The following is an 18,818-nucleotide window of genomic DNA, read 5'->3' as shown; positions in this document are numbered from 1 at the left end:
AGGATGAACCTGTTTGTTTTCTTAGCAGTCGATGGTACATTCAATACTCTTCTCCAGAACCACAGCTCAAAGGCATAAATTCTCCTTCTATCTTCCCTAGTCATTGTCCAACTCTCTGACGCATAAGAAGTGATTGCAAAGACCATGGCATAATATAATAGAGAAAATATTGAGAATGCCAATGACTTCATCTTACTTGGATCCATTATCAATACACTTTGTATTATTAGCAATTAGGAGATCAAATCTGTACCCAGGGACCTCTCTAAATTATTAAAAAGCAGTTTGAGGCCGAAGGTGTGCCTGATTCAGGCCATGGTCTTTTCAATCTCTCCCTATGCTTCTAAGAGTTGAACAATGACTAAAGATGACAGAAAAATAGTTGATATCTTTGAATTGTGATCTCAGAGGAGTGTTGAAGATCCCATGGACTGCCAAAAGAACAAACAGGTTTGTCTTGGAGAAGGTGCAGCCAGAGTGCTCTTTGGAGTCAAAGAGATGAAGTTTAATCTCACATACTTTGGGTATTTTACTATCGTTGTTGTTGTTGTGTACCATATAGTCAGAGCTGACGCATAGCTAACTCTTTTGCCAATTTTCAGAGGAAGTTAATTGCATGGGAGGAGACTTCTCATCCTTCTCCTACGAAGCAGCTAGTGGCTTTGAACTGTGGCCTTTGGAATTGCAATGCAGCTTTTCCCCTTTAGGCCACCGGAGCTCCCTGGGTATGCTACTAGGAGATGTTATTACTTAGAGAAGAACATCATTCTTGAAAAGGTGGAGGGATGATGATGGAGAGGAATACCTTTAACTAGATTGGTTAACACAATGACTGCAGCAGTGAGCTTAAGTGTGGCAGAGACTGTGAGGATAACATAGGCTAGGATAGGGTTCATATCTGTTGTTCATAGGGCCACAATGAGTTGTACTCAACTCAAGGACACCTAACAACAACAATAATGTTGGTAGAGGGAGTTTTGGTGGCTAAGTTGTAAGGAGTTGTACTGTCAAACCAAAAGAACACAGCTTATATCCATCAGCTGTTCCATGGGTGAATATGGAGTAATTCCTCTGGTGCAGTCTATTGCCTCTGAAAACCCTGGAGGGTCAGCTATAGGTTTGTTCTGACTCAGTGGTACATAGCAACAATGTAATTATAACAAATATCTTGCTTAAAATCCACAGTGGTTCCTTTTTAATTATTAAAAAAATGCATGATGTGTCTGTTGTTGATTCCCTTCGAGTCGAACATGACTCATAGTGACCCTATGAACAAAAGGCCTGAAGCCCCTCTACAACTATCGACATTTATCAAAGTTCATGGAGTTTCCAGAAGCATGTTATTTAGGAAGTGGATGCCATTCCTACTTATTTGAAATAATTTTGTTTCCTAAGTGTGTTAGAAGAAGCTCTGATGTCATATTGCATAATATCTGAGGCTATTTCACCAAAAGAGTGATAGTTTGAATCCAGTCACTCATAGGGAGAAAGAGAATCTCTTTCCATCAAGATTTACAACGTTGGCAACTAAATAATCACTATAGGGTTGAGTCGATATGATGGCAGAGAGTTTTAAATGTATTAACAATAGAAGACGTCTATTTCTTAGTCTACAGAGTCCCTGATGGTACAAAATTAATGCCAAGCTGTTAGCTAAATGATTGGAGAGGTTTGGGTGCACACTACGGGTGCCTCAGAAGAGGCATCAATTTCCTCCCGCTGTGACTTACAACCTCAAGAGCCTGATGGAGGGTCACTTCTGAAAGATTACCCACTGAGAAACCACATGGGCCACTTTAATAAAATCGGTCCTCAGAGACGAAATTGAGGGCTACGACAAGGCCTCCAGCTGCTCCGCAGAAGGATAGGCAATCTCCTCCCGTGCAATTAACTGCCTCTGAAAACCAGCCGGAGGGTCCGCTATGGGTCAGTGACAACTCGATGGTATACAACAGACAACAAAAACTAGGTGCTTGGTGGATAAGGAGCTGCACAGCCAACCGATTAGTTTGTTATTTAAATCCAACAACTGCTCCATGGGAGCAGGATGGGCATCTCCTCCTGTATGATTTACTGTCTCTGAAAATCTGCTAGAGGGTCAGCTATGAGTTGGTTCCAATTCGTCATCACATAGCAACAACAAATGACAGCTATAGCCTATTGCTGCTAAGTTACTCTGACTCCTAACAACTCAGTAGAACAGAGTAGAGTCACTCCATACTTAGACATATTTATATTTATACATACATATTTCCAAGGCCGTACATCTTTATAAATGCTGACTGCAACATTATTGGTGGGTTCAAGCTTCTGGCTTTTCCGTTAGTAGCCTCACACTCAACCACTATGTCATCAGAGCCCCGTAAGTGATTATAAGTAGACCTGTAAAGGTTTTGATACCTGGAAGATTTTTATTGCTGGAATTCTCGGTAGAAATTTATGATGAGGGGAGAGTAATGAATGGTTGTTGTTTACTATATTAACAAAGTTTTGAAATTATGCAATATTCCACTTTGAAATTTGAATTTACTCGTCAACTCTTTTCAGCATCTAATGTTCTCAGAGCCACAATGTCTTATTTCTGACATCTCTATCTTACCAAAGCAGCTCAGACACATTGTTCTTCCTCCTCTGGTAAATCAAATAAAAGCTTTTGATTGCACTCACCCATCACTGTAAAACAATTTTGGTGTATACTCAAGTACACATGTATTTTTTTTGCAGTGTACACATCATAATAAAATTCTCACAGCAGGCAGATAATGCAAAATGACAGAGTAAACAGTTTTATCAAAATCACTAACATGGCAATGTGTCAGCATGTGTTTTAGTCACTACTCATCCCAATGGTAAATGCTAAAATTACTCATAAACCTTTTAAACACTATATCATTGCTTGCAAGTCCTCAGAATAATTTTAACACAGGTTGAAAAGCAGTATTTTATCCCTAAACAACTCAAGCCTGGAATCCATCAGTGTTCTGGATGGATCTGTTACTGTTTGGTGTTGCTACTGATGGAAGACGGCTTCCTTCCCTCACTATTGACAATAACTCTCAGCCATGACCTGAAAGAGGATGATTATTACATGAGGCTTGCTGTTGTTGTTGTTGATTGCCTTCAAGTTGAGCACGACTCATAGTGACCCTATGAACAAAGAAGGCCAGAAGCCCCTCTTCAACTATCGACATTTATCAAAGTTCATAGAGTTTCTGGAAGCATGTTATTCAGCAAGTGGATGCCACTCTTGCTTCCAAGTTACATGTGGCTTAATGGTAAGGAATTGCACTGCTAACCCAAAGACACGAGGTTCAAATCAACCAGCTCCTCCATGGTAGAAATATGGGCAATCTCCTCTCAAACGATTTACTGTCTCTGAAAATCCACTGGAGGATCAGCTACAAGGCAGTTCTAACTCAACAAAAACAACACCAACCAGTTCTTGGGGACAAACATTTCCCTCATGTCCCAATAGAGACCTTTTTCTTCTTTTCTAAGCATTAACAATTTTGTAAAAATTAATAATTGGTAAAGTTGGTAACACAGACAAGCTGTGTCTACTAATACTCTACTATGAGCTGAAAGGTTGGCAGTTCAGACACAGCCAGGGGCACATCAGAAACCAGGCTTGGGAGTCTACTTCTGAAGGGTCATAGCCTTAAAAACCCTATGGAACAGTCCTTCTCTATGTACACGGGGTCAACATGAGTCAGAATTGACTCAACAACAACTAACAACACTCTCATCCACCATGGAGTTGTTCCTAAAACAGATCTGCTTATACCAATTGTTCCTTCATAAAATGAAACAATAATCCAAATCTGCTCTTAAAGATGTGATTCTAACTCACAGTAATCCTATAAAAACAGGGTAAAACTGCCTCATAGAATTTCCAAGACTGTAATCCCCATGAAAGCACATTGCCTCTTCTTTCTCCTGCTGAGCTAGTGATTTCAAACTATAAATCTTTGTCACCCATCAAATATTTAGCCACTATGCCACCAAAGCTCCTTCCAATAGTGTCTCTTTAATCTCTTCTCCTTGGTTCTTGGCAACTGAGGACATATTTGCCCTTTTAAAATTCCCCACCCATCTGTCTAGAGACTCTTATGAACTATTCCTTCATGCTTCCTTTCATCTTTGACTCCTCAATTACTATCTTCCTAGGAAATTTCCTTTAAGACTTTAAAATAAAAGACTGTATTTGTTAGCAAGGAAAGGACCCTCCCAAGAATCATCACTCTCACAGGAATTGTATTTCTTACCTCCCTCCGAAGAATGCAGTGCACCATAACGATTACAAAACCTTGCAGTGAATCAAACACAGCAAACAGTATTTGAAATAATATGGACCGTTTATCTGTCATGGCCAGAACCGCAGACATCCATGTCAGGGCCAGAAGGGGCAACACCACACAAGAGCTCCAGAGAGATGCCCTGTAGAGAGACAGAAAACATTGCGTATCTGCACACCACGTCCCAGTTAATCACCAAAACCCCAGTCAGTCAACAAAGCATTTTTAATGTGGACCAAGACCATTAACTTGGAAACCACAGATAACATTTGAGAGTTTTCTTTTTTGAAATAGACTATACCAAAATAATTACATAGTTGCTAATAAGAAATACTTTAGTATGCTCTCAGTGGCTAGTATTAGCAAACACATTATCATATTTTTTAATCATAGTATTTTCTCACATGCACTGTAAAAGATTTGTAACAAGAAGATGTAAATGATTGGGACTAACATGGCGTTACTGGCGGTGGTGGCTGACAAAGCTGTTGTTGAAACTACTCCACACTTGGCACATTTGAGCGTCAAACCGCTATGAGGTTCACTCATCTGACTGCAAACAAACAGAACACCCACAAAAAGAACAAAATATTGAATTGTCACCAAAAAAAGTTGCTGCTGCAAGTTAGCTTTTAAATACGATTTCATGCAGAAAAATAAGTAGAAAGACAATATACACTGCATTTTATTTCTGTGGCATTTACCTTTTGATAATACAGGCCTTCCTTGAATGTAAAAGATATTTCCATCGTTTACACCATAGACGGCCCTTTGTCTGTAGATGGTCATTGCTAAATTTGCTGAGTTAAACATAAGCACGTGCTTGTGTAGACATATAGTGAAAACCCTTTATTCAGACCTGTGATAACCCAACACCTGTATTCAAGGTTTTTCAGTAACATATTCTTTAAATCTTCTGAAATATGACTTATATTTCAGAATCACATCTCAAAAAGATATATGTAGCTTCTGTCTCAACAAAAGACCCATCTTAAATCTTGAAATTTCTTATAGCATCAAGGTATTATCCATGTTTTAGGATGATCTGAATATAAGGGTAGATGAAATCTGATGACTTATTAGTTAATAATAAAAGTTTCTGCTTCAATAAACACATTAAACAGAATTGCCACAATCAAAATACTCTTTCTGAAAATTTTGTGATAAACTCAAATCTCATAGAATTTACATGTTGTACTCTGATTCATAGGCTTTTGCAGGTAACCTCATTTGAAATAGTTCAAATTCAAACTACTACATTTTATAAGTCAAGTCACACTATACAGAAAATCCTTATACATTCTACTTAAAGAATTCATCAAAAGTACTATTTTATAGAAACACAATACTCTTAGGAGAATAAAAAACACATAAGAAATTATTTAATCAAAATTCAAAACACCTTAAAATAATGTCCCATAGTGTGCTTGTCTCATCGGTTAGTACATGGTAAATCTGACCATATTAGTTTTATAAAGTATTAGAATGATGCTTTATATGTAAAATAAAAATGGTAAAAGAAAGGGAATTGTCAGATGTTTTTATTATTTATAATGTTTGTTTTTTTCTGAAATGTACTCATTTATGAAAGATGCTTGGATAGGATATTAAATCTTAGGAGCTATTAATAAATAGATTATTAAGTAAAAGCCCATGAGAAAAATCCACACTTTCAGAGTCAAGTGTAGGGGTGAGGAACATGGCCTCAATATTCCAACCTAGGGCATATATATCACCCATGAGTATCCAAACTTTCAGAATAGTTTATCCAGATTAGTTCATGAATATCTCAGCGGACGTAATAATATATTTGAAACATCTGCATTTTTCAACACAGGGTCGAACACCATGATATTTTTAGTTTCTTCAATGTTACTAAATTTTATGTAATCCTAGAGGCACACAATTTAAATCCACCTGCTATTCCTTGGGAGAAGGATGGGCAATTTCCTCCCATGAGAGTTATTGCCTCTGAAAACTCTCTGGCGCTATGGGTCAGTTCTGATTTGACAGTATACAAGAACACCACCACCATAATCACAATAACAATAATCATATTAAAAAATGCCAATTATTCTCATAGCATTGTTATGAGTTGCAATCAACTCAGTGGCAATGGATTTGTTTTAGCCCATGTATTGTTCTCTTTCTGTCAGAAAATAGGCTCTTTCGGGTTTATACTTCAAATACAGATTTGGCTATATTTCTCCATTTTAAAAGGATTTGGCTCTCAGCTTTGAAACAAAATTAGAAAGTCAATAGTCAAGGACAACTAGAAAATCATTTTAATTGCATAATGAATTTAAAGTTTAATTGTAAGTACTTTTGAGTCTGAAGATGGATTTAATGCAAGTACAGGTTTTCCTGAAAATATATCTTAAATCAATATTTTATTTTTTTAGCAACAATAAGCTCTGAAACCTTTATTAACATCCATGTTCTCAAATACAAATTAACATATTTTTTCTAGTTTTGTATGTAAAAATGCATATTTAGAGAATAAAGTCTTGAGGCTTCATTATTATATAATTTTTTGATATGATTTTCTGTAGTTTTTAAATCAATCTTTTTAATGCTAATGTCTCTTTATTTGAGATGAGAGGTTAGAGATAATTTATTGAAAGCTGCCTAGTGGCAAGGAGTTGCATTACAATCCTGAAGGTACATGGTTCAAGACCACCAGCTGCTCCAAGGGAGCAGGATGGGCAATTCCCTTCTGTGTGATGAACTGCCTTTGAAAGCCCACTGGCGGGTCAGCAATGGATCAGTTCTGACCATATGGTACTCAATAATATTAACACGCTGTTATCAGCATCGGTCACCAAGATAGATCGAATATATTTTTTTTCTAGTTTCTATGATCACCCTATTAAATTTAACACAATATAAAGAACACTTATTGGAGATTGTGCACTATGTTGAGTGAATCAAATAAAAACTAAAATATTACCTCTTTTATAAAGAGGAAGTTCTACAAGTCTAAAATAAAAAGTGCTAATAGTTAAAAAGGAAGGCCAGGTGTCTAGTGGATAAGGAGCTGAGCTGCCATCCCGAAGGCAGGCAATTCAAATCCACCAGCTGCTCTGCAGGAGAAAGACAGGCAATTTCCTCCCTGGTGAATTACAGCCTCTGGAGGGAGGGTCACTTATGAGTTGGTTATCTTAAATAGTTTTTGGGGTTTTTTTTCTGTTGTTTTTTTTTTTAAAGACTATATTAAATTGTCCACAAGTTAATGTGTACACAACATCAACCAGAGCACCAGGTAATAACAACGTTCATTGTTCTGAAGGTTGTAGGTTTCCCCCTAGTTTTATTTTCTTTGAACAATAAAAATCTCAAAAGAAATCAGCGATGCTAATCGGTAAGTATGATTAAGGACTCTAAATACTGTATAATGCTGGTAGGTTTGGTCTGTCTTAATATAAAAACTTACCCAGAAAGTTTTTTCCCACTGGAAAAAAAAATCTGACATTTTTAAAGACTCTAGTATTTTAGTTTTCTCATTTCATATAGATAAGATAAAGCCACTTAAAACAGTTCTCTCTCTCGTCCCCACTCACTCCCCCCACATGCCTTTTTTGTCTCTCCATCTCTTTCTCATCACCTCCATGTCAGACTCATGAGTCCATTGGGCTTCTAAGACTATAAAGCATTTGTGAGGAAATTTGGTGGTGTACCATAGAGCTGAAGTAACTCATAGCTGACCCTTAAGCAGGTTTTCAGAGGCATTAAATCCCATGAAAGGAGATTGCTTAGCTTTCTCCCATAGAGCAACAGGTGATTCAAACCTTGTGCCTTTGGGATGGTAGCTCAGATTCTTACCACTGGGCTACAAGAACTGCAGATAAGAAAATGTCTCTGCTGAAATATTCTAGTTAAGATTTTCTAAAAAAGACACCACCATTTTAGTTTTATAATAATCATTTCTCTAAAAGTATTTATAGAAAATAATAAATTTCTCCCAGGAAATATGTTTACATGTCAAAAAATTCAATATTGTTTGGCAGTTAAGTACTTGTTAGTGCGTTGTTTATGAAATATTCTTTCATTTTCTCATTCCTTTGTAAATGTTTATTGAGCACAAAATATATGTCTTACAGTTTCTAATAAAAAGTTATTAAAGGAAGAAAGGGAGCCAAATAATGGAGTAATGGAGCGAGAAACTTCTTTGCTTGTTGCTTGATTAAACAAGAAACATAATATCGAAAGAAATGTTTATGTGTGTGGGTGTTTATAAATATAATATACATATTTTTAAAGGGAGTTATGATCTTTGGGGCCGGGCTTTTGAATCTACCAGCTGCTTTAAAGGAAAAAGTAAAATTTCCTTCTATGTGCAATTTCCAATCTCTGAGAAGCTTGCTGGAAGTCAGCCATGAGTATGCTCTGACTTAATGGTGCTGAGTTTGTTTTGAGATATTAAAGAAAAAAATCCCTGCTATGGTTAATCTCTATAATTGGGGAGGCTGTTAAATCAATCATATATTCTCTTTCTATTTTCTTTATTACTATCCTCACTGTTTCTCAGTACATTAAAATTATCTCCAAATATTAATTGTTTCTAAAAAAATCCTTTAATAGCTCTTAGGAGCAAAGAGAATATTTTAATCTATTTATACTTACTAATTAAAATATTTAAAAGTAAAAAGCTGTTGTGGTGGTGGTTACATGCCACTGAATCAAGTAAAAATCCTAGCAGCCCTACGAACACAGGCCTCATCATCTTTGACACCCTTAAGCCTGTTGCTGTAGTCATTATATCAATCCACCTTGTGGAGGGTCTTCCTCTGTTTTGTTGATCCTCCAGTTTTCCAAGTATGATGTTATTTTCCAAGGAATAGCCTCTCCTAGCAACATACCCAAAGTCTGTGAGATTGAGCTTTGCCATCCTTGCCCCCAAGGAGTACTTGGGTTGTACCTTCTCCAAGACTTATCTCTCTGTTCTTTTGACAGTCCATGGGATATTCAGTGCTCTTCTCCAATACTATAACTCAAAGGCATAAATTCTTCTTTTATCATCCTTAGAAATTGTCCAGTTTTCAGATGTGTAGCCAGTGATGGAAAAGTGATGGCCTGAATTTGGTGCACCTGACACCACTGCTATTCATTATTTTGCAGAGCAGAAATGTCCAATGAAATATGTCTCCTGATCTGACTGCTGACCTCAAGGGTGTTGTTGATTGTTGATCCAGTAATATGAAATAATCGACAACTTCGATTCTTTCTCCATCTATTATGATGTTGCCTACTAGACCAGTGGTAAATACCATTGACTTTCTTGAGGTTGAGATGTAATAAACACTGAATGATCATGTTGCAAAGCAACACATGCTTCAAACGCTCCTCACTTGCAGCAAGGAAAGTTGTGTCATCTGTGTAACACAGGTTGTTGATGAATCTTCCTCCAATCCTGATGCCATATGCCTCTCAGAGTCCAGCTTCACCAATTATGTGCTCATCAAATAGATTCAATAAGCATGGAGAAAGTATATATTCCTGCTACACACCCTTGCTGATTTTAAACCATCCAGTGTTCCCCTGCTGTATTTAGACACAGCTATTTGATCTAGGTATATATTTTATTGGAGAACAATTAAGTGTTCTGGGATTCTCATAGTTCTCCATGTTAGCCATTGTTTGTTGTGATCCACACAGTCAAATGTCTTCATACAAAAGTAGCTATATTAATTCGTGAGTAGATATTTTCAATTTTAAACAGGAGCCAGGATCCTTCTCTTATACATTTAGTAACAACAGTTCTGTTTCTCTAGCTATAGCCTTTAAATAAAAAAAACCACAGACTTTAAACAAAAAAAAACCAGTTTGACTCAGTTTTGTCACTATAATGTATGCAACTTCTAAGAATAATACTTTTATATCTTGTTGTTTTAAGATAGTTACTGTGTCTTTTTAAATGTCCTTGATTGCCATCAAGTTGAGCACGACTCATAGTGACCTTATGAACAAAAGGCCTGAAGCTTTTCTGTAACAATCATAGTTTATCAAAGTTCATAGAGTTTCAAATAATTTCTAAGGTCGTATACAATGGGACTGTTATTTCTCCTATCTTATAAAGATATGCATAAAGCATATCTAGGCATTGCTTATAAAATAGTTACATAAGAAAAAAATACTGATTGCATATTTAATATACCTTCAGCATTATACCCATCCTGATGATCTCATTTCCTTTCTGACCTAAGTGTCACAGTTAGTAGACTCTCGGGCCCTTGATTGATAGAGGAGGCACGGATCTTTAAAAATAACTTGTCTGCAGTGGCTTCCTCATTTCACTCGTCAGAGGAATAGTTGTCATATGTTAGTGAGTGCTTGCTATTTTCCAGATTCTCTGGTGAATTCTTTATCTATATCATATTTCATATACTCTGTTAGGTAAGAGCCTTTATTCTGTTTTACAAGTGAGAAGATTGAGTCAAGAAGATTAAATAACATACCCAAAGACACACTCTACTAAATTTCAGAATTGGATATTGAGCATAGCCTTGTTTGACTTTTTATTCTAACCACTAAAACCTCAAGACATGTATGTATATATTCATAGACACACATTTATGTCCCTAGTAGCAGAGCTGTGATTTTATATCAGTACTTTATAGTTTATTCTTACATAATTAATCTAGAAAGAAGTAATTTAAAAAGCATGGATCACAGTTGGGAGATTGAGTGGTAAACTAGTACAGAAAATTAAGACACTCAAAACAGCTCGTCAGAAGAGACTCACAGTAGACCCTCCGGCAGGTTTTCTAAGGCTAGAAATTGTACAGGAGGAGATGGCCCATCTTTCTCCCACAGAGAAATAAATGGTGGTGGATCAGAACTGTCAGAGAGGTGCCACCTTTGGGTATGCAGCTGAACTCTTTATGCACTATGTTACCAGAGCGTCCTTAAGGACTTCAGGAAGACAAAAGTCAATGTTTTAAAAATGGAAAATACCTAGACTATTTTATCACAGTGTTGTTATTATTGTCAGGTCAGAATTGACTCATCAGTGACCCTCCAGAGGCAGTAAATCATATGGAAGGACACGGTCCGTCTTTCTCTCATCGGGCAGATGGTGTGTTCAAATCGCATGCCTGTGAGTTGGCAGGGCAATGCCTCACCAATAAGAGCTTCCCATTTTATAATCTAAATTGTTAAGCAGAATTATAAGAACATGCTGAACATTTTTAATTCTCACCAATAGGTAATCAAAGACTGATTATTAAGTAATACTATAGTATTTAAAGGAAAGAGAACAATTTTAGGGTAAGTTTTGGATAATGTAAAATTTAGCAGAAAGGAGAAAGCTCCAACATTTTCTTAGGAGAAGATATAAAGGGAAAACAAAAAGCATTGATATTGCATGCAAAATTTCCTCCAATTGGATTTCCAAGGCATTAAATTGCAATTACAATTTAATTACCTTAAACGTAATGGGAGATGAGTGTCTATCCTTCTACCTCAGAGCTGCTGGTGGATTTGAACAGCCAGAGATTTGCAGCCTTTGTCACTGCAACTCCCTGCAAACGGACTCTGTCTGCCACAGGGTTCCTTACTTCAGTTAGTTTACTAGATATTTAAATAAGCTGATGAGGTACATAAAAAATCCTATCAGTCTGAGTATGAATTGTCTTCACTGTAACAGGCATGATGGCATTACAATAACAGTAAAATCAAGAGAAAGGCTTTCCTAAATTTTGTAACTGGGGAAAATGTGCAAGTGAAAATTACACACAATGCTTTCTAGCAAGTTATTGAGAAAATGCCATCATGATTCATTCTATGTCACTGTCATTCACTGTGACAAGCATAGTATTTGATAAGTGAGAAATCTAGGTGTAGAATTTTGCCGATATATCCAATTAATAAAAGAAAAAAAAAAACAACCCAGTATTTAAGTTCTGTATAGGTTTACCCGTCCCTGTTAGTATTGTCAAATACAATTGTGTTCATTCTACCCTGCTGTCCTTCTGATCAAAACTATAACATCACTGGGTACTGAAGGACAGCTATTTTAAGGCTAGTCTTTACATTTATTCTTATCATGAAAGAAGCCAATTTGTACAGATCAACCCAGATTTTATTAATGATCTGTTTTGCTCTTTTAAATTGTGTGTGTGTGTGTGTGTGTGTGTGTGTGTGTGTTTGTTATTGTTTTTCGTTTTTGTTTTGGGGGCTTTTGTTTGTTTGTTTTGTCACATTGCTTCAGAATAGTGCAAAGGAAATCTTTGGATAACTAAATCTACCAGAGAAACTGGTATATCTAGAACAAAATGTAATGCACAGTCGAATACAACCAATGAAGATCTGGAATTGGTATATGGGATTGACTGATAAAGAATCTTCAAAATCCACCAATTGCAGCTTACCCGGCTCTGTGTTTGAGCTTTTTATCTAGGATCCCATCTCTGGAAACAAGTTTATTAAAAACCAAAATGCCAATCACCATGTTGACCTGTCAAACAGAAACAAAGGTTGACCTTTCAATGATACTGAAGGGAATTAGGTCCCTATTTTAAACCATTGTGGATTTTGGGGTTTTTTTTAAACCACCATGAATTCACATACTCATAACTGTAGCCACATGAAAACCTTTGGAAATACTTTGCAAATGCATAAAGGAATAAGGAACAATCTAACAGTGGTATACTACTCTCAAATTTTAAGAACATTCATTTCCAGGGTTTGCATTTAATGAAGGGGAAATTAACCTTTATTTGTCTAGCTCTTAAGTGACACTATGCCACTTTGACATTCTTCTTTCTCTCTAGTCACCCCTGAATAAAATCATTTGGCTAAATTAGTTTTATCCTATGTGTGATTATCAAAAGATTCTTTATTTTTGAGAGTAGAGTTAACTCTGGAAGCCAATGGTGTTAATAATGTGTCCTTGTGCCCAACAGAGAGGAATACAATGCCTAAATTCCTAAGTATTCCTATAAATGCCTAAATTCCATGCATTGTGGCTATTTGCTATCTCTCATTCGTGTGTGTGTGTGTGTGTGTGTGTGTGTGTGTTGAGGAGGGAGCATTTTAATGAAGCACACTATTTTTTTTTAGATAGAAGGAAAAACCTATTCAGATCACTTGATTTCTGTACAAAATGTACATGAACATCTTTTTAACAATGTGTTCTTCTGACTACTTCTCGTCTCATCACTTTCTAAGATTCGCACTCCTACTTAAAAGGGTTTATTTTGCATAATACAGCTGAACTTAAATCACATATATTTTTTTCTTTCTCAGATGGAATCATGAAAATTCTGTAGAGATAGCTGTGACCTATATCTATTTGCAGCATCTTAATATGGTGTAGATCTATAGTCTCCTAGCCTTCCCCGTACTACATGACAAAGGAATCCAGTCTAATGTTGAAACCAAGGTATTCTCTGGAAAATGTCCCCTTCTTTTGTCTTTCTTGCCATTTTCCCTTTGAGATTGGTGGGCAATACGATCTTGGTGCTTCCAAATGCAAACAGAGAAGCCTTTGTCTTATGAATATAACTTCACACAAATCTCTTTTAAATTAAGCAAGGAGACTACTTAGGAAAAGGGGCAATTCGGCCACCAATGCACTCTGGCCAGATGAAAAAAACATAGGTGAAAATTGTTTCACTGTTAATAGAAGGGCAAGCCAAAATATCCATTAGGTAGGATTTAGCCAGTGCCAGTTTTCAAAGTTTGCTTCCTGAAGAATATAGTTAATCAAGAGAAAACGGTATTTGTTTTTGAACTAAGAGAAATTGTGTATACCATAGATTCTGTTAATCTACAAACTTGAACATGAGGGGATATATCACTCCTCCAAAGACCTTACTTTTTTTATTCAATTATATACATATTCTTTGTCTTCTTCTCTTGATTTTAGAGTTAGATGTACAGCAGCCTAGTGGCTTTAGGACCAGATTTAATTTATTAACTAAAAATTCAGTGCTGCAGATGTTTAACAGAACTTATTTTTTTTCAGTATTTTTTTCTAAAACTCTTGCTTAGATGGTTTCTGGTTTTTGCTTTTAATTGTGAACCACATATGGTTTTCTCTGCTTCTTAATGTTCAGAGCAGGGAGAACAAACTTGAAAGAAAAAATTCTACCTATCAGAGTTTTAAGAAGATGTCTCTAGCTTCTAATTTATTTAATGAATCATTTAAGGAGCCAAAGGACAATTCTCCAATTAGAAATCTAATTGCATGGCCTCTTTGATCCTTGTATTTAATGCAGATAATTTTGTTCCTCCCTTATTCAAAGATTTATTGGACAGGTAAAATCTGCAAAATTCAGAGGCAAAAGCCTTTTTTGGTAAGATATTTTAAATGTTACTATAATTTAAAATGTTAAGGGATTTGTATTATGATTGAAAAGGAGAAAAGTAAATCTTTTAGTGTAAAATCTGGCAGTGAATCTTCCTAGGGGATCATGGGGACTGCCAGTGGACATTGGGCAATGGTTAGGGATACTTTGTATTGTTACAACTAGACAGTGTGACTAGCAAATAGAGGTGGCAGCCAGGATGCTGCTAAGCATCTTACACTGCTCAAGAAAGCCCCCCCAATGCCAGCAGTGCTAAGGTTGAGAAACTGACATTTAATTATTTACTTGCTTTTTTATAAGTATCTGATACTGGAAGTCGTGAAGAAATCTCTCGTGAAGTCACAATGGCACAGACTATATAGATGAGCATTTTTTATAATAATACACTTCACAGGGGAAGGATTTTTTTCAAGTTTACTCAAACTTGAATAACCCCTTGAAACTTCTTTTTCATAAATTGGAAATTACGGAATAAGAAATCCCACACTCCCAAGATTAATATTCTTCAGTATTCAAAGAAAGAATATATTAGAGTAACCAAGGACTGGATAACAATTGAAATTCAAATCAAAGTTATAGGTCATTGAATGTTAAAATTTCTGCACAACAAATACAACACTTCTGAAACTGTTGTTCTAGTTGAAATAAAGATATGCCTCTCTTCACTAAGAAAACAAAGTAAGTTGATTTTTATGTTTACCAGGACAACAGCGGCTGCAGGTCCGACAAAAGCATAGAGAAGTCCGCCTTCAAGAGAGAGCCAGCAGCTGAAATAACATTAGATCAAAACTAACAAAAATTAGTGATAATTATCAAACCACTGAAATGGGTTACAAATAACTTATATATTTAGCTTTGGAATTTTGGTCTATTTACAGGATTTGAAACTAAAACCAAATAAACAAAAAAGTACAAGTGGAAAAGGCTAGAATGAGAAACACTTCATCAGTGAGCAATGCCTAGTTCTCACTAAAAAGAAATTTTTTTTAAAGCTCTTTTAAGCAGTTAACACATTTTAGACAAATTATGCTTGAAGTCAGAATCTGTATTTACCTTTCGGTCCAAAGGTGACTATTTGTTAAGTTTTATAAAATGCTGTTTTATAACCACTGTGGAAGTTTTCAAATATGCTTTTAAGCAAGAACAGCATGTTTCCAAAGTCTTGGATGGGCTATTTACCTGTCCTTCCTTTAGCCAACTGAGTTATTGGGAGAAATTGGTTTAAAAACCATTATAGGAAGGAATGGAGAATTTTCAATTTGCATGCTCATTTTCCTCTAATTTTATATTTTCTCCAGACTACTGGGGAGTTCTGGTGGCCTAGTGGCAAGAAGCTGCGCTGAAAATGAACTAATGATGAAGTTTGAAGAAAAGTAAGCGCAGCAGTAAGTGTTTGTACCAATTACTAAAGCCACCTAGAGGGGTGCTAACCCATTGGAATGAAAGCATTCACTCAGTCACAGCACAGAGGAGGGAAGAAGGCACAGGGTTTGGTAAATGTGGGCACTACAAGGTGGCATATCTGTGCATGCACCACCTAGGAAGTCAATACGACGAAATGGTAAGGGACCATTTAATTACTTCTGAGCGCAAGCTTCTCACCCATCATTTCATGCACCTATATTTTGGCATTTAATCCTTTCAAATATTTCTGTTCCTAAAATTTGTGTTCCACTCTTAGAAGAACAAAAAACACATCACTCTTCCAGGTCTGTTCAATATGGGGTTGAATAACTGTATAATTTATCAGCACTGAAAGAATTATACACTGCATAGAGTAAATGTTATTCTACATAAATGACATTTAAAAATTTCACCTAGTACCTCTATGTACACATGCACACACAAACATGTAACTATATACACAAATGGGAGTGTATGTGTAGACAGAATTTAATTATTTCTCTTTGTCAAAATAGTGGATAGATAAAACATTACTATTGATACCGCTTTCTGAAATACGCAATACTTGTTTTCTATAAAATAACTGGAAAGAACTCCCTTTGTCTGATAGACCACTTTAGTTTGGTGTCTCTGGGATTGCCACTAAGTTTCTACTATATTATGTCTGTGTTAATCTTCAAATTTATGTGTATTACTCTTTGTATGTAGCACAGAGGGAAGGCAGTGGAGCAGATTCTTATGGGCATCAAGGATGGCAGTCCCATCACAGGCCTGTGCTGGCTCGTGCCAATCTCCAGCACCAAAGACTTAGCTGAGTTACTGTGTGGACCAAATACCCACATCGAGGATAGCTTCCTGCTGTGCTACTATGGGCCTCATTTGGGACCAGAAAGGAGTGTCTTGCACCATGATGTCTGTACATCTGATTGTTTTTATGGTATACTGTTAAGAGGTACAACACTTATCAGTTAATTATATTAGGAATGGATTTGCATGCTGCATGTGGCTCAAATTCATCAGGTACTCCACAGGAGGATGGGCAATCTCTTGCCATGTGATTTATTGCCTATAAAAACCTGCTGGAAGATCAGCTATGGTGACACAATGACACACAGTAACAACAATTACATTGTAACTAGGTGTGTATATGCTTGCTAGTTTATTGTTTGCTCTTATTAGTATAGCACTTGTCTGTCAATCTGCTGTGCTGGTACAGCTTATGGTTTGCTATGATGCTGGAAGCTGTGCCACTGGTGTGTCAAATACCAGAAGGATCACTTTTAGTGGACAAGTTGCAACAGAGCTTATAGATTAAGACAGACTAGGAAGCAGGAATAGTTGTCCACTTACCAAACAACAGACCTTTGAATACCCTAGGAACAACAGAGAAGCATGGGTAAAAACAACTTTAGAGATAAAACTCAGATGGGAAGTCACTGAAATATGAGGGGAAACATCTGTAAACATCAGTAATAACTGGGACATGGAATGTAAAAGTATGAATGTAGGAAATTTGGAAGATGTTGAAAATGAAATGTAATGTATGAAGATAACATTCTAGGCATTAGTGAACTGAGATGACCTGGCATGGGCCACTTTGTTGCTGTTTGCTTGGGGTTTTGTTTTGTTTTATATTTTAGGAAAGTCAAAGGTTATAATTCAGTTTGGTAGCAGATACAATCAGTCAGGATAGATTCAAAAGCATGCTCACAGGCACCTTGGGCTTCAGCCTTGTGGTTCTGTCAATTATAGTTCCCCCTCCCACTCAGTTCTCAAATAAACTTTAACAAAGGCTTTTAGCTCAGATACTGTGGGATGTAAGTCCCAAGGTCAGCCCCATCTCATGCCAGGTCTCTTGCTCTCTGCTTTGGCTGCTGCTACTCTCTTGTAGTTCTGGCTGTACGAGAATCTCTGGCCCTGATGGGCATGTAGCATCCTCTTCATTCTTCATTGCAATTTACGTGGCTACTTTGAATCAGACAATTATATGATCTACTATGCCAGGAATTAATATCTAAGAAAAAAATGTTGTTTCATTTAAAATCAAAAGGACGGTTCTAAGGACTATCCAAAAGTGTAATTTTGTGAGAGACAGAATACTATTCATATGCATATAAGGAATATTGGTTAACAAAACTATTATTCAAATATATGCACCATCAATTAGAGCCAAAGAGGCATAAATTGAGGATTTTTACTAAATTTTGCAGTTGAAATTGACCAAATAGGCAATCAAGATGTGCTAATGGTAACTGGTGACTGGAATGCAAAAATTGGAAACAAGGAGGAAGGAATGGTAGATGGAAAGTACAGACTTGTGACAGAAATAAGCCGGAAGAGCAAATTATTGAATTTTGCACATTATTTACTCAAATACTTTTTTTAAACAAACACAAAAGATGACTTTATGCATTGACCTCACCTGACAGACCGCACAGGAATCAGACTGACTACATCTGTAGAAGGAATCATTAGAGAAGTTCAACATCAGCAGTCAAAACCAGACCAGGTGCTGACCGTGGAACAGATCATTAATTAATTAATTGATAATTAATCTAAGCTCATATTGAGGCTGAAGAAGATTAAAACAAACTCACAGAAACCAAAATATGACCTTGAGTCTATCACAGTTGAATTTAAGACTCATCTCAAAAAAAAAAAGACTCATCTCAAGAACAGATTTGAGGCATTGAACACCAAGGTCAAAGACCAGAAGAACATCAAAGATATCATCCATAAAGGGAGTAAAAGATCATTATAAAGAGAGATGAGAAAGAAAACCCCAATAGATGTCAGAATAAAATAAAAA

The 18,818-nt window shown here is 36.4% G+C and overlaps 1 protein-coding gene across 1 annotated transcript in view; it reads right to left on the bottom strand.

Moving 5' to 3' along the window:
• BAI3 (brain-specific angiogenesis inhibitor 3) overlaps positions 1-18,818 on the bottom strand; it is a 1,132,296-nt gene that overhangs the window by 70,023 nt on the left and 1,043,455 nt on the right. The window contains exons 21-24 of the mRNA XM_006899477.1: positions 15,306-15,372; positions 12,665-12,750; positions 4,750-4,848; positions 4,266-4,437 (exon numbers count right to left, since the gene is read on the bottom strand). Coding sequence (XP_006899539.1) covers positions 4,266-4,437; positions 4,750-4,848; positions 12,665-12,750; positions 15,306-15,372 — 424 coding nt within the window. The remainder of the gene's footprint in view (positions 1-4,265; positions 4,438-4,749; positions 4,849-12,664; positions 12,751-15,305; positions 15,373-18,818) is intronic.

Source organism: Elephantulus edwardii, unplaced genomic scaffold (assembly GCF_000299155.1).
Source record: "Elephantulus edwardii isolate Elephantulus edwardi_28Jun2011 unplaced genomic scaffold, EleEdw1.0 scaffold00258, whole genome shotgun sequence".
In the NCBI taxonomy this organism is placed as follows: domain Eukaryota; kingdom Metazoa; phylum Chordata; class Mammalia; order Macroscelidea; family Macroscelididae; genus Elephantulus; species Elephantulus edwardii.
The sequence above is the reverse complement of the archived record's forward strand: the minus strand, read 5'-3'. Positions and strand labels throughout refer to the sequence as shown.